Source organism: Pecten maximus, chromosome 10 (assembly GCF_902652985.1).
Source record: "Pecten maximus chromosome 10, xPecMax1.1, whole genome shotgun sequence".
Classification (NCBI taxonomy): domain Eukaryota; kingdom Metazoa; phylum Mollusca; class Bivalvia; order Pectinida; family Pectinidae; genus Pecten; species Pecten maximus.
Window position 1 is genome coordinate 3,975,620 of NC_047024.1, and position 22,696 is coordinate 3,998,315.

The window sequence follows — 22,696 nt, forward strand, 5'->3', positions numbered from 1 at the left end:
TACACATTATCTTGTATCAAAATAAGATTTGCATCACCTAAGAGAAGCTATCTTGCATGCTATATCTCACTTTTCACTACAAAGTCAATATTTAATTTTCTGACAGTTAAGTACTCAACATCAGAAATTAGCAGCAATAACTTTTGGAAAAATAGTGGAATCAGAATTTTTTCCAGGGGAAACAAATTCATACCATGAAACTAATGCATTATTATAAATATAAGTTTCAAAATTGTTCAAAAATGAAAGTTGAATAATTTCAGCAAAAACAGCTGAATTGGAATTATTTTAAATGAGACACAACCTCATATCATGATCATTAAGTATAACAAGTTTGAAAGAGATCAGTCGAAAAATGTAGAAGACTGCTGGACATACGAAAGTTTCGCCAGAGGGAAAAACACCATATCATAATACTGCTGTCAAATTGATGGGTATGTAAAAGTTGAAACAAGACAAAACAAAAGTTAACACTGAATGGATAGATGCCATACCATATATAATGCAATGTACATCAGTCAAATTTTGATGGCTGCATAAAATAGGCACTATGTCATACTAGACTTGGCACTTGCCTCTGTTGCCAGCAAGTCACAGCTTTGTATTGTAATTTTGGATTTTAGCATAAATTTTGGATAATATTTATACCTTTTATAGGTTATCATTTAAACGCCTTTTGATTTTTTAGAAAATATTTACGTAATTAATTTGTTCTTCAAGATTAGGAATTCTAGTGGTTTTTGCTGATTAATGGCATCTGAAATTCCAGTTTTCGAAAGGTGTACAAACAAGAAATTCGTCAAAAAATGTAAACTGTTCAAACTTCAGTTGTTGGTAACATACAATCATAAAATTCAAAGTTGAGACTGACTCTAGATCTACTGTTGGGCTAGTTGGTGGGTGGAGTGTGTATTCAAACTTTCAGCTATTTGAAAATTGCCTTTATTAACGTCCCTTTGCCAAAAAAAGTATATATCCTAACATTCCTTTCAAATCAACATTAATTGGAACTTCAGTGAAAACAACCGGACAACTTCAGTACCACACTAATAACAAGGCACGATATTACCACACTACGCCCAATACATAATACACATTTGTATTTCTAAACGTTTTAAAAAAGTTAAAAGCCGTCACTCTTTAACATTTAAATCGTTATGTTAATAATAAAAATCGTCTAGACACACTACACATACCCACACGATCATCGTATGATACACGAGGATGTGTGTGTAAAACAGGAGGTAGACGACTGGCCCTGTGTACAATACACATGGTAGGCCTACCGGCGAATGGAGGGCGGATGCGCAGGTGCTTGTTTACAGTTCGTGCCCTTGTTAACGGATTCACATTTTACCGTTTCATAACATCAACTGAAACCAGGAGATCGTTGTACAGGATTGCATTCGCCCAAATTTCACCTCACAACAAGATGAGATTGAAAACAACACATGAAATAAAATAGGGCATATTTTGCGGCAACGATGCTGCAAATATATGTCGGTTATGATTGTGCCCAATGCAAAAATGCGTAGTGTTTCAGAGGTTTTATCTTCTGTTTCAATTATTATTTACCTTAAATATATTTCTAAAACATAGCAAAGATAACTTACAATGTTCAGACAGATCGTTGAGATGCTGGTCCTTTCGCTTGCTTGCTGTTAATGAAGGAGGGCCTTATTTTCTAAAGTTTGCCGATCTCTGCCATTGTTCAATGGTCCGAATTTGCTTGGTACGCCAAGGGCTCGTGGTACTGCGCACAGCCTATGCGCAATAACTTTTCAATTAATGTGACGTGGGGCCCATTACAGGGTAACTGTTCAATTACGCATTTCACATTTACATGTCATTTACATATGTCCTTATAGATATAACGAGTAATTCTCACAATTGTCAACATTTAAAAAAAAAGTTATTTAGATAACCGGAGTGACAAGTAGCAGTGACGTATGCCTTTTATTGAGATGTTTTATCTTATTTATACATAATACAACGAAATTTACAGGTATCTGTATTACAGAGCGTTTTATAAGATAAAAGGTTCAACATGAAAATCTCATTATATAGTACACAATACATGTACAGCACGTTAAACATGAATTAGTAAAGTTGATTGCAATCTTGAATAGATTGTATTTATGTAAAATTTGTATCATATTATCGCTGACTAGAAAGTAACAAATGTCATCATCACACATTTGTAAATTGGCAAGATTTTCATTTCAAAATAATTTTATTCAATAAATCATTTGAATTAATTTAAATACAATATTTCATAATAGATATATATATATACTAATTGGATTGGACAACAGGCTTAGCCTATACAGGTCCTTTCCATACTTCCGTTAACATAAATATTATTAATAATTTTAGTGGCAAGATAAAAAAGGGATACATCATATTTTATTGTCTCATTTCATAGCAATGGAATTTAGCGCAAGTTTTACAATCCATATCAAGCCCGTTCCCAGTCGCTAATGTTTGTAAGCAAAGAGAGAGAGAGAGAGAGAGAGAGAGAGAGAGAGAGAGAGAGAGAGAGAGAGAGAGAGAGAGAGAGAGAGAGAGAGAGAGAGTCCGATTTTAAAGATGACTGGATCATTACTACAACTATAAAGAGTATATTTAGAATGAAATAAGAACTCCATGAAAATTGAATACAGTAAATATGTATTGCTGTAAAAACAAGACTATCAAGAAAGCACTCGAGAGTATTTCCACTGAGGTCCATTATCGAATGACGTATAAAAAAACGTATGGAAAAGAAACGATAAAAAAACCTATAGTATTAAAAAAAATCTTATAGCTGTATATCTACCAATGAATTTAGTCTCTTTTTTCTTTTGAAGTCTCATAAAACACACTCATGCATGATATTTGTGTTTTTGCTTTCAAACGATGCTTTTGTACTTTATTTTTTATACTGGACAGCACCAATGGACTTCACGGATAGTGTAAAGCATAATTATATAATGTTAGATAAACGCAACAGCATTGTATAGAAATAGAATATATATATACAAATAAATCAACTAACTTTTATATGATGGTATAGATCGGACACATACCAAATTTTTAATCTTTGATTTGAATATTCTATAGACCAATATTCGAACCGGGAACGCATCAGTATTTCCCCAAAAGAGCCCCTGAAGTGATTTGCAATCAATTTCTGCGCAACGGCTCTGCGCATAAACGAGTCCATGGCCGGGGAACAATGAACGAAAGTGACCAGAAGCAGGAAGATTGAGCGTATTTCCACAGAAATCCTGCATGAAACAACACTTACTGAAACTTAAAGGTTATTATAACATATTTTTGAAATGGTTGAATTGATATTGATACGATTCTTTACTTTATATGTTTAAACTAACCAAATTTATCCGACGCGAAATCGACCGTCGACGGCGACGTGACGCTAAACAGGTAAAATTGCCCGGGTCGTAATGTCTCTACGCCTAAGCAAATGTGTCGGCTGCGTTCGTTCTCAAATAAATGTTTCAAACTAATAATGTTATTTCTACATTTGCAAATATATATGCATGTCATTAAGTTCGTTGAATGTTTCAAATGCGTCATGCGATTGTAACCGGTAACGAGCACCTTGCCGGCGCGCGACCACGAGGGCACGGCGTCAGCCCGAGCATCACGGTCGTAACGCGCGCGTAATGGTGAAACTATGTCGCTATAATTTGTATGCTCATTTCGTTGATAGGCGAGATGAAATAATTGGAAGAGCCAAAATCAATCGTGTTTATTAGACGTTCTGTCTACACTAGTACTCGCTGTAAGCAAATCAAATGTGCATCTAGGAGCATATTTGACGGCGCCATACAATCGGAGGAACTAAAACTTATACGGACTATAGGGCCTAACGGGTTCTAATGGCGGGACTTTTGCATCCATTGATATTAAATGCTACCGCTGCAAATGACAGTTTTAGATAATGCTCATGCAGTGTTACTCATTGAAATAAATGATATAACCATAATTTAATAATCATCTTGCAGTAGGCCACTTGGCCTTAAACGATTTATGAATTAACTTTACTTGATTCATGGGCTTATGATTATCATTTTATATTTTGGGATGTTAAGAAGTTGTTTTGCTGCTGAGTCTGATGCATATAAAATGAATTTAGATAAAATGCAGTTTTACATTTCACTGATGTCATAATGCTTCCTCCCCTGTAGCACTACAATGCCTGACACTAGAGGATTTTAAGGCACATATCTATGTAGCCCTTTAAGCCCTTTCACATTTAACCTATTTCTTCAGCTTTTATCCTTTATCGAATACCTGCACAAAATAATTGGGGGGGGGGGGGGGGGGATGACTAATTAACCCCAATACTCGGTTATGCGCAGAAAGAGTAGTAATCTAATCGACATTGATGGATTTCTCTGATTAAAAAGAGGGTCGAGTCGAGCAGTTTTTCTGTGGGAGTTTGGGCATTTTCAATTAATTTGTAGGTTACCATTTCTTTCTATATATATTTCAGCTTATATTATCAACAGTAAAGAAAAGAAATCAAGATGAATTACCAGAAGGTTTACATGAACCAGATCCATTCCAGCTCTCTGCTTTGTCAGCTGTCAGAAATGTGGAAAAACCAGCTACTATGTGACGCTATCATCAAAACTGGTCAAATTATAACAAAAGTAAGTAAATCTGTCTGCAAGATAGTTCTACTGTTTAGCCAACATTGCATACGTATATATACTGAATTAGTAATCTAATTAACCAACATTGCAGACTTATGTACTGAATTAGTAATCTAAAGCTCCACCACAAATTGTCCAAAGATTTGACTCAAAATCAGTCAAACAAAATCATCAATCTAAATTTCATTTCTAATCCAGTTGTCAAGGTATGCAATGTTATGTTTACAAACATCTCTTCCTGGTATCAAAACCCAAGTTCTTTTGTGTAAAACTGGGCTCAAATAAACTTAGTTCTGTAGTTACAATTTTGGTGTTAACTTCTTCAGATGCCATAATTAATGGATAAGGAGACATCCTTATTAAATGCTTTTGATTTAAGCAACCATAAAACTATTTTTTTGTGATTTTCACAATAGGCCCACCGAGTTGTGCTGGTGGCAGCTTGTCCCATGCTTCAGTCCATGGAAAATGCAGCGGCAGGTTCACATCTAGAAGTTCGTCTAGCAGCCGATATCAAACAAGAATCCGTCAACACATTCCTACAGTATTTATATGAAGGCTTCATGATGTTAACAGAGGAAAATGTTCGTGATGTTGAGAAAGTAGCCAGACTTTTACAAGTTGACAGTGTTATCAAATGTGTTGCAGACTTTTACAAATGCATGCATGCCAAAACAGGCATAGCATTTCCTGGTACTCAATATAAATACAACTTCAATGATCTGATAGAATTCCGCCATGTTCGTGTCACAGACCTGCAGAAAACTGTCCATGACGGGGCAGGGAAGCGAATGTCAGATTTCCCGCGGCCTGGAAGTCCAGGAAGTAAGCGACCAAGGTTACACAGAGGAGGAAGTCCCTCAGATGTTACTGTGATAGGGTCAGACAAAGCTGATGATACAGCGAGTATGTCCCATAGTTACATGGCTGGAGCCCCAGATCCCTGGGACCGAGTCCCCAAACTCGGGTCGGGTATGGGTCGTCAAGGTGCTTCTGGGAGGAACTCCCAGCCTGGTGTTATAGAAATTGTGGAAGAAAGTATTGAACTTGTACAGACAGAGCCCCCAGAAAAAGATTCTGGACAATCATCATCATCTCGTTCATCACAGAAAACATCATCGTCCATATCTATTGCTATAGCTAGTCAATATAACACAGATCCTGATCTTAGCATTGTGAATGTTCCAGAGAAACCATCATCAGTAACACAACCACCTGGGCCAAGTAGTTCATCATCCACACCTCAGCATGGTTCAATTACAGTCAGTCCTCTTACAGTATTCCAGGATTCACAACACGCACAATCATCACCATCTTCATCTTCATCTTCACGAGATATGCCAGGACTTGCCTCATCTTCATCAACAGACCGTCTAAACGAGCGTCAAACCTCGTTTAGACAGGAGCAACCATTCTCAGGATTTTCACAAAAACCGGAAGAAAATATGTTTTCACCCTCAAAGTTTCACCAACAACAGCCTCGTACCTCAGAAACTCACACAACCAGCACACCTCAGCGTACCCCGTTCCCGGTGTCCATGGCGCCATCTGCTAGTCTAGGAAAGCCATTCGCAGCAGGAAGTGCCATGCAAGCAATGGTGACCAGTTCTCCTATAGCTGTTTCCCAGAGTTCTCCTGCCCCAAGTAAACCTAGACCAACACCACCACCTCCACAACCCATGGGTATACCAGATTCCAGTTCTTTACCCATGGATGTCGGTCTAGGTGGCGATGATGGCAAAGGGAAAAGGTAAGTGTAGTTTTAACATACCTGTATATTATTTCATAAACTCTGAAAATCTTGACTTTCATTTGGTGAGTAATTTTTTTCGACTAAAGTACTTCTCATGTCTTGTACTAGAATTACACAAAATTGTCACAAAAATTTGTTCTGAAAAACTATTTTATAAAATTGTCCACAATATCAATATTAACTGACAAATGATTGAGTTATATTTAATCTTTAATTACTTTCTTCCACAGCACAAAAATTGAACTTGCTGATTCCATGCAAGAAAGTACGTCAGACTTAACTCCAGATTTAAGTATAGTGAAAGTAGAAGCAGCATTGGGTGAAGGGGAAACTGGAGGACTAGATATGCACGTGGATATGGCTGAACAAAGTATAATGCAAATGCAAGCTGGTACATCACATCAAGAAGAATTTGAAGAACCAAGTGATGCGGAAATCGAAGAATGGGCACGAGAAGAAATGTCAAACGAAGGTGCTAATATGAGTGGGGATCCAAATAGTTCCTGGTACATGGGATCTTACAAAGGTAGGAATCTTCTCTTCTTTTCAAATATCAACACATTATACACTTGAAAGAAAACCAGTGAAATATTTGGTGTTTAGGGACTCCTTTTATATTAGCAAAAATGTTTTGACAACACAAAAACAAGAGATTTTCCATTAATTGCAGCATTAGGGAATAAGTATAATAGGTTAAACGTCATTATCTCTAACTCTGATTTAACTTGGTCCTTGGCCCTTGAAGGCGTGTCAATATCAAAAGTGTACAGTTATAATTACCTAATAAACAGACAATGGTCTATCAGATGCATTGACCCATTAATCTCTGAACTAGTTCAAAGGTCACTTTCTGAAATAGAATAAGTCCCACATAAGTTCCCTTGGGCCCGTAAGAGTTTGCAATTGTTAGTTTTGAAGGTCAAAGGTCAATGTCATTATTTAATATAAAATATAAGGTTTCTGCATGTTTAGTGCACCATTCAAGCTACAATGCAGTTTTAAATTTCCTTTCTGAAAGTTCCTTAGGTTCTCATTTTGGGAAGATAGTTGGTGAATTGAGAAAGATTTTCTCGGGAGTAATCTGCAAATTTTGGGAATTTGCCTTGATATGAAATAGCTTCAATTGGGAATGGGGCCCATTAATGCCACAAAAAGAAGACATAGAAAAAGCGTTGATAATTTACATCTAGAGCCATAAAATCTGCAATTTGAATGTATTATCTCGTTATATTTCAAAACTGTGAAATCCTGGTTTCTTTTCTACCAATGTGTTGATAATTAATATTATGTTCAAAGGCTGTTTTATCAATCATTCTTTATCAATCTTTGCAAGTGGAATGTTTATTTTGAACAGTTTCTGGTTTTGTGGTAAGTTGAAATTTTTACATACTTGGCAATTTTTCCTGTAGTCGAAATAAACCTTTCTAAAGTTTGATGAAAGTTGATGAAAAGAATATGAACGACTTAAGTCTTGAGCTAAATTTTGACTCAACAACTTTGGTGAATCGGTAACTTGTCACTGTAAACTGTATTACAAAGCTTGATGTGAAATGGATGTATGACAGCAAAGTAATTGTAATAAAAACAAAATGCTATCTTTTCCTGTAAGAGATTTCCAGGGGAATATAATGAAATATTATGCCATTGTTTAATTTAATTTGTATAGTTAAGATAATAGGGCATCGAGCTCGTTGATTACTTTGAAAATGTTGAACTCAGGAAAATTTGCCAAGGAGTTGTATGCGTCTGGAATGGTATGACATTGGATAGTGAAATACTCCTGTTACGCGTGCAAGCTTTGAACAATCTGGAAAGGCATCCCAAGATAATACTGTTCTCTTGTTTTGTGTTCCGAGAGAAACGAATAAATCTCTTCATAGCTGTGACATCAGAGTAAACCTGCAGGATGGTCGGTAGTATCTGTTGGTCACATATGATAAGTTGGCGGTAAGATGGTTGTTTGTATTGTTGGTGTCGGAACTGTCCGAAGGGTAGATGTGATTGTTACCTCTTTATTTGTTCATCATGGCACCTCACATTCTGTCGCTAGTTTGGGATGCCACTTCATGGTCTGTTCGGGATGCCCATTAGATACACCTGAAATAGGTTAGGTTTCGGTATGGTCACGACAGTACATGTTGCTAACTTGTAGTGAAGGCAAGCGTCGGGTAAACAGGATATGGAGGAATAGTACTCATTCTATTGTTATTGGGTCTGTTACAGAGACGGACAAAAGTCATGCAGTGCATACCACAAGTTTTCCTCGATCTTTCTTCGGTCAGGAGAACAATGAAATTCCTATTGGATTTTACGATGACATACCGGAGGAATATAGATTTGACAAGCTGACACTTCTTGATATGAAAATGAATTCTGTAAGCCCGGGGAATTTTGCTAAAAGAATATGTGTGAGACTTTGGAAAGAGCTATATGGGTCCGATAATCTGAGGTTGAAGTATTCTTATTATGGTGGTGGAGTCAAGGGGAAATTTGCTTTAGATGAAAAAAGGAAGTCGTACCTTAGGAAGTATGTCCTATTATTCTTTCCTGGTTGTGGTATTGATATGATCTGGAAAAGTACAATTGTTACCAAGATCAATGAATCTTTACGTAGACGAGAGAAGAAAAAGACAGCTCCCGAAGACCAGTGAATATTTATAATATTTGTACAGGGGAGAATCGGCGAGAAACTTCAGACAGTTGGTCTTTTGTTCTGATGTTGAAGTTCAATAAACATTCCATTTGTCATTTATTTCATTGAATTTATATTTGAAACATTAAAATCCAGATAATTGAAAATGAGTGTAAATTTTATGGTATTATTTATACAGCCTTTGAACACTGTTATATTGGAAATAACCTACTTCTATGCTTCTCTTGCTGTTTCCATGGTTATAGTTTTTCTCTTGCCGTTACCATGGTTACAGTCTGTGAACCAGTGAATTAGGTCAATTCCTTGTGTTGAATTCTGTACAGTACAAATCCAAGCAGAAAATTGCTATCGCAAAAGTGAGAGATTACAGTATACCAGCATGGAGAATGTTATTTAAAAAGATCGCTTGTTGTTTATTTGAAGGTCAGTTCCTGTTATCTAGTAAAGGAAAAAAACTTACTGTGTATTGGCTATTTATTCTGCATAAAGACCCCATAATGCCTGGGTCATTTTTCAAGGCCAATCCTCGATATAGATTGCCCTGCCATAGTACTAGTCTACCTATGATATATCAAAATATGATTGCTGCAAATAGTATCAATTCTTACTTAAACAAAAAGTGTTTAAAGATATCAAAAACTTAGCATCGTAAATGGTACATATTGCTTACTTTTATCTAAAATCATCATCATTGATGGAAAATTGGTAAGGAAGAGAAACAATGATAAAACCTTTTACTGTATAGAATATAGAAATTGACCATTCTTTCAATTTCACAGCATGCATTCACAATATTTTCAAGCTGTAAGTTAAAAAAAATTAATACCTTCCTGGTTGATTAATACAAGAAGTAAAAGTGAAAATTGAACTTTTTATGAATTCTTTTAAATATGAATTAAACCTTTATTTTGAAAATTGAATTTTGTTGTTAAAATGTACTACAGAGATTTTGCGATAGAAATTTCAGCATTTGGAAGTACGAAACAGAAAGTTGATTTTATATAACCATAGTTATTTCATTGTATACTGAACATGATGGTGATCACAATGAGTATTTTTTGTTTGAATTTAAATGATACTGATAAAGGCCTTCCTACTGTTGAGATATTTATAAATAGCTATATTTCATTACATGTATTCTGATGTCTTGAGATTTATACTGGTAGAATGTTGTATATTGATGGTCTCTGTGGTGGTTCAGTTTGGTCCGTAGACTCCTGACTGCTAAACATTAAATATTGACAATTATAGTGGACACTCGGTAGGCTCGTGTGGTCAAGCTGACAACATTTCACTGTCCCCTGGGAATTATAACGATAATTACATTGAATACTGGCAAGGGAATTACTGTCAATAGTTGTAAAAATGTGTTTGGATTATCAACATTTAGGCAACCCCTTCGTAAGTAAATCATCGGAATGTGAACGATGAAATTTGTTATTGTGATCACTATCATGTAAGGAGAACTCTGGGCAGTTTAAACCAATTATACATACACGCTCGGTTCCAGAGAAAGTCACTTAAAAAGCTGACGAGTCGGCACATTATTCCACAAAACAAGTTTATAACTCATTGACAGTAATATTTAATGCCTTGATTCCAATATATATATATGGTATGTCTGATGGTCATGAACACAGAAATAATTTGTTGGGTCAGACTTTAGTCAAGATGACTTTCTCTTTACTGAATGCAGTCGGCAAGTCTCATCTCGGACTCTATACTAACATCATGCAAGTTTATACCCAATAGTAGTAGTGGTGAGCTGTATTGAACTGTTCAGTCATTATTTTGCAAAAGGAAGTCGGGACATTTTTCTGAAGGGCTTGCTCTGTTAATTGGCTATGTAATCATATTATACTCCTGAAAAGACATAGATGTTTACGTGTTGGGTTGGTATAAGACTTGTCGATTGCAACTGAGCAAAAACAAATGTCGCACAAATTTGTATTGAATTATGGTACGGTACAAAGTTGTATCTCGTCCAAACTCTCATCAAATTTGTGGAACATTGGTTCTCACAGGGTGATAACAAACCAAATTATTAAAATGTTTTTATTGGTTTGTTATTTTCTAAATAAAATATTGATTGTTTGCAATGTTGGTGAATTATAGCGAAAAGCACTGTAAAATATAATCTGGTCATATGGAAAATATATACTGATATTCAAAGCTAAAAATTCAACTGATATTGAAATATTTTGGTTAAAGATCTGAAACAAACTTCCTGAATATTAAAAATCACCTTTGCAAGCAACCACATGATGTATGTATAAAAATGATGAAATGCACACACATACACGAACATATGTAATGGTACCAAAGTGATTCTGTCGGGATTCTGATGGGTCCAGTCACAGAGTGACTTTGGTACTGTATTTTGCTGCGATGCTGTGGACCACTGTTTTGTATTCATTACCAGGAAAACAAATCTGCAAAAGGGAACCCGACAACAATTTGAAAAAAAAATGTCTAAAAAATGAAAGAACAAATATATTTAGAATTATTTTTTTGAAAAATTTCATGAATACAAAACCTGAAGGTAAGTACAGACATGTTGTAAGTATAGGAATAATTCAACGGCATTTTGTAAAAGTTTGTGATGAAACTTTCAATACAATATGTTGGCTTGAATTATAACATTACTTACCCATACACATACTCGAAAGACTAGAGCTCGAGGGGAATGGAAGAGCGGAGGGATGGGGATTGTAGCGATGACCTTGTACTCGAGATGGAACATAACTACAGATTTCACAAAACACACAGAATATGTAAAACAAAATACCCGGAGTAGATGTTCAAAAGTACCAAATCAAAGCTATACCTTATTGTAAAATGAAGGTTGCTATTACGGATGTACACTAGTCTTCAATACAGAAATTATCACAGAAGTAATGGATTGATGCATGGAAACCGTCTACATTTACGATTGTTCAGGAGAGGATGTTCATAAATACGATACAAGTGAAAAAGTTCTGGATGTTTATGAATCTTTTGACTGCTATATACTTTCCCTAGTTGGGATGTGCTTGACTTGATTATACGGTGATAGGTGTGGTGTTACCATGGAGATCGATTTGTTTAGCAACTCACACGATTCCTTCCTTGTGTGTTTTAGGAATAGGATACGGAACTTCTTCCAGTCATCTCCATTCGGAATTCTCCTCCTCTGTCAGCATACCTGGCCATTGGCCAGATATTTATTCTCACAAAATGTCAGTTCTACCAGGTTACAAAAAGTCCCCTGCCACTCCAAGCTTGCCCTATATCAGAACTGTGGATAAGTGGAGGAAAGAACTTGAAGCTGATTGGCTAGATTTGGAGATTGAAGGGAATTTTGTTGTTCAACTGTCTTGTAATGTATGCAAAAAATATTCTGTTCAGAAAATCGGTCCTTACATCACAGGAACGAGAAACGTAAAGAAAGGCTCCGTACTTTTCCACATGAGAAGTGATGCTCATCAACAAGCTGTGAAGGCCAAACTTGACTCTACACTGGGCTTACCGTCCTCCTCCCTACCAAACATGTAGATGCTCTGGTATAATGACTTAGGTGTTGTTCCAGTTTAGTGTTTAGTAAGGGCTATTTTGATCTGTGCACTTGTTTCTCATTGCTGTTATCTGTAGTTAAGACAAACATGAGAATTTCCACTGACAACATCCTCGCTTATGTATTTTAGGGCCAGGCAGTTTACCGGATCCCTATGCATCATTTCACCCTCTCACGATGATGAATTCTCATCAGGTTCAAGATAACCATCTCCCCACTGCGTATTTCGATCACACATCATTTAAGTATAATTTCAAAAAGCCGACCTCAAGTACAGTTGGATCAACAAATTCACCTTATGCTAGGACAGTTGTCAAGTGGAAACAAGAGCTGAATGCTGATTGGCTAGATTTTGAGGTTGAAGGTGACACAGTTGTGGAGTTATCTTGTAAAGTTTGTAAGGACTATTCTGTACAGAAAACTAGCCCATATGTTCACGGAACAAAAAATGTTCATAAAGCTTCGGTTATTTTCCACATGAAAAGTGATGCTCATGCTGTGGCCTTGCGAATCATGCAGGATATAAGAGCACAAAAAGACAAGTGATATTAATGTTGTAATTATACTTGATGTGGAATGGTTAGGAAACATGTACCAAAACATTTTCTGGTTTCCTGTTGTGACTGAGAAAGGGAAAGTAATCCTTGTAATGAGGAGAAAAAAGAAGAAGAAAAAAAGGGTTAATGGTGTTGTATTTGATGAGGGATGGGGAGGAGGTTTGTATCGATTTGATGAGGGATGGGGAGGAGGTTTGTATCGATTTGATGAGGGATGGGGAGGAGGTTTGTATCGATTTGATGAGGGATGGGGAGGTTTGTATCGATTTGATGAGGGATGGGGAGGTTTGTATCGATTTGATGAGGGATGGGGAGGAGGTTTGTATCGATTTGATGAGGGATGGGGAGGAGGTTTGTTTCGATTTGATGAGGGATGGGGAGGTTTGTATCGATTTGATGAGGGATGGGGAGGTTTGTATCGATTTGATGAGGGATGGGGAGGTTTGTATCGATTTGATGAGGGATGGGGAGGAGGTTTGTATCGATTTGATGAAGGATGGGGAGGAGGTTTGTATCGATTTGATGAGGGATGGGGAGGAGGTTTGTTTCGATTTGATGAGGGATGGGGAGGAGGTTTGTTTCGATTTGATGAGGGATGGGGAGGAGGTTTGTATCGATTTGATGAGGGATGGGGAGGAGGTTTGTATCGATTTGATGAGGGATGGGGAGGAGGTTTGTATCGATTTGATGAGGGATGGGGAGGTTTGTATCGATTTGATGAGGGATGGGGAGGAGGTTTGTATCGATTTGATGAGGGATGGGGAGGAGGTTTGTATCGATTTGATGAGGGATGGGGAGGAGGTTTGTTTCGATTTGATGAGGGATGGGGAGGTTTGTTTCGATTTGATGAGGGATGGGGAGGTTTGTATCGATTTGATGAGGGATGGGGAGGTTTGTATCGATTTGATGAGGGATGGGGAGGAGGTTTGTATCGATTTGATGAGGGATGGGGAGGTTTGTTTCGATTTGATGAGGGATGGGGAGGAGGTTTGTATCGATTTGATGAGGGATGGGGAGGAGGTTTGTATCGATTTGATGAGGGATGGGGAGGAGGTTTGTTTCGATTTGATGAGGGATGGGGAGGAGGTTTGTATCGATTTGATGAGGGATGGGGAGGTTTGTATCGATTTGATGAGGGATGGGGAGGAGGTTTGTATCGATTTGATGAGGGATGGGGAGGAGGTTTGTATCGATTTGATGAGGGATGGGGAGGTTTGTATCGATTTGATGAGGGATGGGGAGGAGGTTTGTATCGATTTGATGAGGGATGGGGAGGAGGTTTGTATCGATTTGATGAGGGATGGGGAGGAGGTTTGTATCGATTTGATGAGGGATGGGGAGGAGGTTTGTTTCGATTTGATGAGGGATGGGGAGGTTTGTTTCGATTTGATGAGGGATGGGGAGGTTTGTATCGATTTGATGAGGGATGGGGAGGTTTGTATCGATTTGATGAGGGATGAGGGAGGAGGTTTGTATCGATTTGATGAGGGATGGGAGGGAGAGTTTGTATCGATTTGATGAGGGATGGGGAAGGAGGGTTTGTATTCGATTTGATGAGGGATGGGGAGGAGGTTTGTATCGATTTGATGAGGGATTGGGGAGGTGTTTGTATCGATTGGATGAGGGATGGGGAGGAGTTTGTATCGAATTTGATGAGGGATGGGGAGGAGGTTTGTATCGCATTTGATGAAGGGAGTGGGAGGAAGGTTTGTATCGATTTGATGAGGGATGGGGAGGAGGTTTGTATCGATTGATGAGGGATGGGGATGGGTTTGTTATCGATTTATGAGGGATGGGGAGGAGGTTTGTATCGGGGATTTGATGAGGTATGGGGGAGGAGGTTTGTATCGATTGATGAGGGATGGGGAGGAGGTTTGTATCGATTTGATGAGGGAGGGGGAGGAGGTTTGTATCGATTTGATGAGGGATGGGGAGGAGGTTTGTATCGATTTGATGAGGGATGGGGAGGAGGTTTGTATCGATTTGATGAGGGATGGGGAGGAGGTTTGTATCGATTTGATGAGGGATGGGGAAGGAGGTTTGTATCGATTTGATGAGGGATGGGGAGGTTTGTAACGCAAACATTTTGTGGTTTCGGAGAAAAAGAAAGAAGAAAAAAATTAATGAAAAATTATTATTGAAAACTGGAAAGCAATGTTTATAGAAAGGTTTTGTTTTGTGCAATTAAAATATCATTGTTTAAACACAATAGGCTAACTGATTTCTTAAACGTAAATATCTTGTGTCATGGATGAGGAAATTGCTGATTAAATGTTTTTGTTTCATTTTTGTGTTGAGTTTCACTTAATATTTAAATACATTTTTGAGATGTCTCGGAACACTTTCATGGAGAATATACCAACATCCCTAAATTCATATTTATCACTACAGTTATAAGTGATGTTCGAGGCAAACTCCAATCTTGTGTACAGATTATATTGGATGATATTGCCTATGTGTTTGATGTTCCTAGAGAAGACTGAGTTATATAAATACTAAGTAGCTGTAACCTAGATTTGGGACTGTATAGTAATGTCGCAGGAGGGACATTAAATGTTTCAGGGAGAGGTTTTATAGGTACAAACTTAGATTTGGGACTGTATAGTAATGTCACAATCCTTTTTTGTATAGACCTCATGTGAAGTGTCTGTTCTGTGACCTTGCAGAGATTATCTGACGTAACAAGTCTTGTGACCTTGTAGATACTATGACCTTGTAAGAACATATAGACACTGTACTTGTGTCCTGGATACCATTTTACATGAATTCTAGCATATGTAGATTATATATAACAGTGGGGTATTCTATAGATTATAATCAGTATTCTAAGATGGCCTCATAACAGGTAGATTTATAGAGTTCTCAAGACTTACAAACATCCTCACTTGTGTATTTTAGGGCCAGGGAGTTTACCGGATCCCTATGCATCCTTTCACCCATTCAACATGATGAATTCTCCTCAGTTTCAGGAGAGAAATAGCAATGTTTTGTCGGCATATTCCGATCATATGTCGTTTATGCACAATTTCAAAAAGCCAGCAACAGTTGGACCATCAACCTCACCCTATGCCAGAACAGTTGCAAAGTGGAAACAAGAACTTGATGCTGATTGGCTAGATTTTGAGGTTAAAGGTGACGTTGTTGTGGAGTTATCTTGTAAAGTTTGTAAGGAGTATTCTCTACAGAAAGCCAGTCCTTATATTCATGGAACGAAGAATGTTCATAAAACTTCAGTGATTTTTCATATGAAAAGTGATGCCCATGCAGTGGCAGTGAGAATCAAGGAGAGCACTCAGAGTAGCGAGACACAATGATTCTGTCTCCAGGTAGTGAGAATATCGACAGGCTACTGGAGTCCACCGCTAGAGTTAATCAAGTGTATTTATTAGCAATGGATGAATGAAGTATCGACTGTACTTTAAATCATGCTGACTTTTAGGTAATAAATCATAGAATGAACTCGATAATTTCTTAATTTTGTAGTTTCAAAGCCGTCTTGTCTTGAAACATTGTAACATGATAAAAAAGGGAAATCTAGCGTTTTATTATCTCTGTCAATATCATCTTGTAGCAGAACATAGCCGATTCAATCGCAAATATAAAATAATATAATGTTGGAATATATCCTGATTTTCGGATTTGTGAAAATATCCCTTTTTAGCTGGGACGACCACCATCTATTTCATGACTCCAATGTGACGGTTATAAATGGATGTGACATGTTTGACTAGAGATGTGTTAACCCTGTAATGTTCAATACTAGAGCAGCTTTATTCTTTCTTCCATACCTAGGCTTCAGTCTTGGAGACCAGTTTCCCCTGCCACCAGGTGTCAACACCAGTCCTTCCGGAATTTATAAATGTGGGATTTGTAACGTTGGTTTTGAAACTGAAGAAAAACTTAACGATCACAAAAAGGTCCATTCTCTTTCTGGATTCCTCTGTCATGTTCCACCGTGTCCGAAACGTTTCCCGAACACACTGCTCCTGAAAGACCACCTCTTGAAGGACCATGGATGTACATACATTCATTTCTGCATGGAGTGTGGGAAGGGTTTCAAGTCGTCCGTTGGTTATAATAACCATCACAAGTTGTACCATGGTGGAGCACAGGACTGTCCCTCGTGTCACATCTGTGGCAAAATATTCCCAACCAAAAGTAACCTCCTGGTACATCTCAAGAAACATTCGTTTGACCGCCCATTCACATGCCAGAAGTGTGGCAAATCTTATAAGTACAAACAGACATTCAAGGACCATTACTGTAACTAGGGTGGGTGTGTGTGCAGGAAGTCACTACTGGTATGGACAGCTGATGGAATTCATATACCAGTGAACTTAAACACGGTCACTAACATCAGGATTTGAAACCAATTTCTATAGTCACAAAGCTAGAAGTTAGGGAAATATAACTAAATGCAGAGTTTTATAAATTTACCGGAGAAGTCTCAGATGCAAGCTCTGGTGGAAATTATTTCTATCTAGATGAGATGCAGCTGTACGTAACTCAGCAAATAATTGGTGAATGAATAACACTTGTTTCACATTGAGTAAGTGATATCGTTCAGGAAATACTACATACACATGTCCTTACCCTAGCCAGATAACTAAGTATACACTAGGTCATTATCTCTCGGCTGGTTGTCATTGTGATGTTGGTCTATTTCTCCTGTTCATTCTCCAACACTGTCCAGTATTTGAAGGTTTGCATTTTTTTTTCATTCAGGTAGATCCTCTTTTGATGCTGAAAGAAATGTTGGCACCTCATTTCCATGTGAAAATTGCAAACTTGTGTATTCGGCTGCGGAAGATTTAAAGACTCATCAGACATCACACAGAATAGGCCCTGAAGAATTCAGCTGTGAAGTGTGTTACACTGAATTCACAGATTCAGAACAACTGAAAACTCACATGATTTATAGCCACGGAAACCAGTTCAAACACCTGTGCTTTAATTGTGGTAGAGCATTCAAATCATATCCATCCTTCAACAATCACAAGCGCTTGTTTCATAGGCCTGATGTCCAGTGTCCAATATGTGATATTTGTGGAAAGATTTTTCCCTATGAAAGTAACCTACAATTTCATTACAAACGACATTTAGAAGTCAGGGAGTTCTCTTGTCAAATATGTGGCAAATCTTACAAGTACAAACAGTCTTTGAAGGAACACATATGTAGCCAGTAGGGAAAAAATACCAATTATAGTTAGCATTCTTCCTGACTTGAGTTTTATTTATGAAACTATTAGAGGAAACTGTTAATGTGCATGGAACTGCACAGTGATTGTAATATGACGAAAGATCAGAAAGCTGTGTATGTGACGGGCAAGGTTTACTACATATGATCGTCCAATCCTACGGTCTTATGAAATCTAGGTACACTGATTTATTGATATCAACCGAGATAAAGCGGTATGTTTCTGTCTATCTGAAGATCAGGCCTTATTGCTTCTGTGTGGCCCTGGAAAGGAACAAAACTGACAAATCTTAAGACAGAGATGACTATGCCATATATATTAGAAAATTTTGGTAAGAGTTGAAATTAATTGTTTGTCTTGTTTATTTTCTTCTATTTCTGTCTTGCTTCCATTTATGACCAAGGTCATGTTTGTCTGCCCTTCATAGGTTTTTATTTGGGAATCGATGCTTTGCTTTTTAATACCAAAATCATTGAATATTAGTCATACTGAGTCTGGTTGTGTGTTGAATTTCTCAGTTACAAAGTTTATTTCGTTTGATAATTTCTAGTTACTGAAGGTGACCTTGTTTCTTTGTTTTGTATAGGTGAACTCGTGGTAGATGACAGATTTGGCTCCTGTTTTCCGTGTGAAATTTGCAAAATTGTTTTCTCGTCTGCTGAAGATTTAAAGACCCATCAGAAATCTCACAGAAACGGTCCCGAGGAATTTACCTGTGAAGTTTGTCACACAATATTCGCAGACTCCTATCAACAAAAATCTCACATGATGCAAGTCCATGGTCAAGAATTCAAACATTTTTGTTTTGAGTGCGGACGAGGATTTAGATCGTATCCGAGTTTCAATAATCACAATCGTCTGTTCCACAGGCCCGATCTGCAGTGTCCAATATGTCACATTTGTAGGAAAATCTATCCATTTCAAAATTTCCTGGACAATCATTACAAAAAGCATTCAGAGGTTCGCTCGTTCAGTTGTATTCAATGTGGGAAATCGTACAAACACAAAAAGACTTTAAAAGAACATTTGTGTTCAGGGGGAGCTGCTCTCCTACCAAACTAGGTAAACCACAGTCTTCTGAACCTGCCTGTATCTTCATCAATTTCTGTACGTCATTTATAGCTTTTCAGTTGTGATTGTTAAACATTTACTTAAGTAATAACTCTTATATGCAGTAGTTAGTTTATAAAATTGTTCTTAAAGAATGTTTCACTCCTACCATTTTGTCTCGTTACTGAAGGTGACCTTGTTTCTTTGTTTTGTATAGGTGAACTCGTGGTAGATGACAGATTTGGCTCCTCTTTTCCGTGTGAAATTTGCAAAATTGTTTTCTCCTCTGCTGAAGATTTAAAGACCCATCAGAAATCTCACAGAAACGGTCCCGAGGAATTTACCTGTGAAGTTTGTCACACTATATTCGCAGACTCTTATCAACAAAAATCTCACATGATGCAAATGCATGGACAAGAATTCAAACATTTTTGTTTTGAGTGCGGACGAGGATTTAGATCGTATCCAAGTTTCAATAATCACAAGCGACTATTTCACAGGCCTGACCTGCAGTGTCCAATATGCGATATCTGTAGGAAAATCTATCCATTTCAGAACACTCTTGATAATCATTATAAGAAACATTCTGAAGTTCGATCATTTAATTGTAATCAGTGCGGGAAATCATACAAACACAAAAAGACATTAAAAGAGCACTTGTGTTCTGAGCCTTTAATGTTTATACCTAAGCCACAAATGTGAACTAACGAGTTGAGGATATTCTCCACAAAATATTCTCCACAAAAATGTAGGAGTTTGCAGAATAGTTATGTTGTAAAAGGATTACCAGTCATTGAGCTTCCATGGTTGATGTATTAAGTTGTTTTTCTCTGTCTAGAGGATCTGGCAGTGCAGGTGATTTTGTATAATGTACTTTTGTATCGTTGACTAATGATTATCTCAGCATAATCTTTGGGTTTAACTGTGGGGAAGTTAGAATGAGTTCTAGGGGAAATAGGTTTTCTCTCTTCTTGTGACAGTTGAATTAATTTCAGTTGGAAGTCATGATTCAATGATTATTAACTGAAATAGTTTCAGAAAAGGCAGACATTGACTACTATGTGTTTTCTGTGATATCTTGATCTGTTTACTGAAGGTGAATATTTCTTTGTTTCATTTAGGTGAACTCTTGGTAGATGACAGATTTGGCTCCTCTTTTCCGTGTGAAATTTGCAAAATTGTTTTCTCGTCTGCTGAAGACTTAAAGACCCATCAGAAATCTCACAGAAACGGTCCCGAGGAATTTACCTGTGAAATTTGTCACACCCAGTTCTTTGATTCTTACCAGCAGCAGTCTCATATGATGCAAATGCACGGACAAGAATTCAAACATTTTTGTTTTGAGTGTGGACGAGGATTTCGGTCTTATCCTTGTTTCAACAAGCACAAACGACTTTTTCACAGGCCTGACCTGCAGTGTCCAATATGTGATATCTGTAGGAAAATCTATCCATTTCAAAACACTCTTGATTATCATTATAAAAAACATTCTGAAGTTCGATCATTTAGTTGCCAACAGTGTGGGAAATCCTACAAGTACAAGAAGTCTTTGAAGGAGCACACATGTATAAATTAACTTTAAATATTGCTGCCATGACAACTCCATTGAACCAATCATAAGAGGAGTTCTAGTGCTACATACAAAAACGTTGAAATAGTTCTTTCAAGAAGGACCAGGGATCGGGTCTTATGAATCTCAATACAAGTGGGAAAGTAAAATATTTGGTTAGGTATTGCAGAGGCGCTCAAGTTTTACTTAAACTGTTAGATGTGTGGTTTCTGAACGCTTGCCTATTTCTATTTACTGTAGGTGAACACATATATGGTGGTGAAAGAAGCCATGCTTCAACTGACTATTCAGAGCGGATACTTGGAGGTTCCTTCCCATGTGAAATTTGTAATATTGTGTACACATCAGCCGAAGACTTAAAGACCCATCGCAGGTGTCACAGGACTGGTCCTAATGAGTTTAGCTGTGAAGTTTGTCACATTGAATTTCTGAGTTTAGATAAACTTAAGACACACATGCTACAGATTCATCAAGGACAGTTCAAACATTTGTGTTTTCAGTGTGGTCGGGGCTTCCACTCGTACTCTAGTTTCAACAGTCATAACCGTTTATTCCATAGAGCAGATTTAAGATGTCCTGTATGTGAAATATGTAGAAAAATATTCCCATTCGAAAGTAATCTTCGAAACCACAACAAAAAACACTCGGATTTAAAGGAATTTGCTTGTCAGAATTGCGGAAAATCTTTTAAATACAAACAGTCTTTAAAAGAGCATGGCTGCCATGAAAGCAAGCTGCAATAGACAGATTTAGATCTAACATTCGAGTGTTATTCAGTTTTGTCTCAGTTTCATGTGGCCTTGCCTGTTTCTTCTCTTTGTCTAGGTCATGGGTCGTTGGGCCAAGAAAGGTCTGAGGCATCCAAAGAGTTTTTAGGACGAATCACTGGAAATTCATTCCCTTGTGAAATATGCAGAATTGTGTACTCATCATTGGAGGACTTAAAGACTCATCAGAAATGTCACAGAAACGGTCCAGAGGAATTCCGTTGTGAAGTCTGTTGTGTTGTCTTTCCCAGTTCAGACCAGCTACACATTCACATGATGGAATTACACAGACACCAGTTCAAACACATGTGTTGTGACTGTGGTCGAGTGTTCAACTGTTACACAAGTTTTAACAATCACAACCGTCTGTTTCACAGAGCAGATTTGAAATGTCCAGTGTGCATGATTTGCAGAAAAATATTCCCATTTGAAAGCAACCTTCGACAGCATAGTATAAAGCATTCTGGGGCGAGAGAGTTCAGATGTGATAATTGTGGGAAATCATTCAAATACAAGCATACATTAAGGGAACACATATGTACCTTGAACATCACCAGTTCAAATAAGGTTGAACAAAAATTGTACAACATGGGAATCTAGATTTGAAGTTTGGGAGATCAAATGGTTTTATCACTAATAACATATTTTTATAAGACCGCAGACATCAAGTACAGCTATCATGGTTGACAGACTAAAAGATAATTAGCTATGAAGGTCAAATCACCAGAGGTCATATTAGAAACATGTGGATGAGTTAGGATCCTGTGTCTGATAAATCCTGAAAAATACCCGGTGTTTACTTTCTATTAGAACCTGTTTAAAAGAATATTATTTCATAGTTATTGTAATCCAGATATTTCATCACTTTATGTAAAAAAAAAAAAAGTCGTACAACTTGGGCATACTTCCCAGGTTATGTGGTTATGTTGCA

The 22,696-nt window shown here is 37.4% G+C and overlaps 2 protein-coding genes and 1 long non-coding RNA gene across 80 annotated transcripts in view; 2 read left to right on the forward strand and 1 right to left on the reverse strand.

Moving 5' to 3' along the window:
• The window catches only part of LOC117336493 (zinc finger and BTB domain-containing protein 17-like), a 122,569-nt gene extending 120,817 nt beyond the window's left edge, over window positions 1–1,752 (reverse strand). For all 29 annotated transcript variants that reach the window (XR_004534634.1, XR_004534633.1, XM_033897065.1 and 26 more), the window contains exon 1: window positions 1,614–1,752. The gene's annotated coding sequence lies outside the window, so the exon portion shown is untranslated. The remainder of the gene's footprint in view (window positions 1–1,613) is intronic.
• A 1,437-nt stretch (window positions 1,753–3,189) lies between these two features.
• The window catches only part of LOC117336858 (zinc finger protein 37-like), a 117,428-nt gene continuing 97,921 nt past the window's right edge, over window positions 3,190–22,696 (forward strand). For 44 of the 50 annotated variants that reach the window (XR_004534678.1, XR_004534684.1, XR_004534680.1 and 41 more), the window contains exons 1-4: window positions 3,190–3,301; window positions 4,502–4,661; window positions 5,081–6,414; window positions 6,648–6,943. Coding sequence is in view for 34 of the 50 variants with exons in the window: in XM_033897564.1 (XP_033753455.1) it covers window positions 4,536–4,661; window positions 5,081–6,414; window positions 6,648–6,943 (1,756 nt within the window). In the remaining 16 variants the exon portion in view is untranslated. The other 6 variants (XM_033897562.1, XM_033897578.1, XM_033897586.1 and 3 more) reach the window with 6 other exon arrangements.
• LOC117336862 lies at window positions 15,049–15,465 on the forward strand. The gene is made up of 2 exons (XR_004534690.1): window positions 15,049–15,184; window positions 15,219–15,465. It is a non-coding gene; the product is annotated as an uncharacterized LOC117336862 (long non-coding RNA).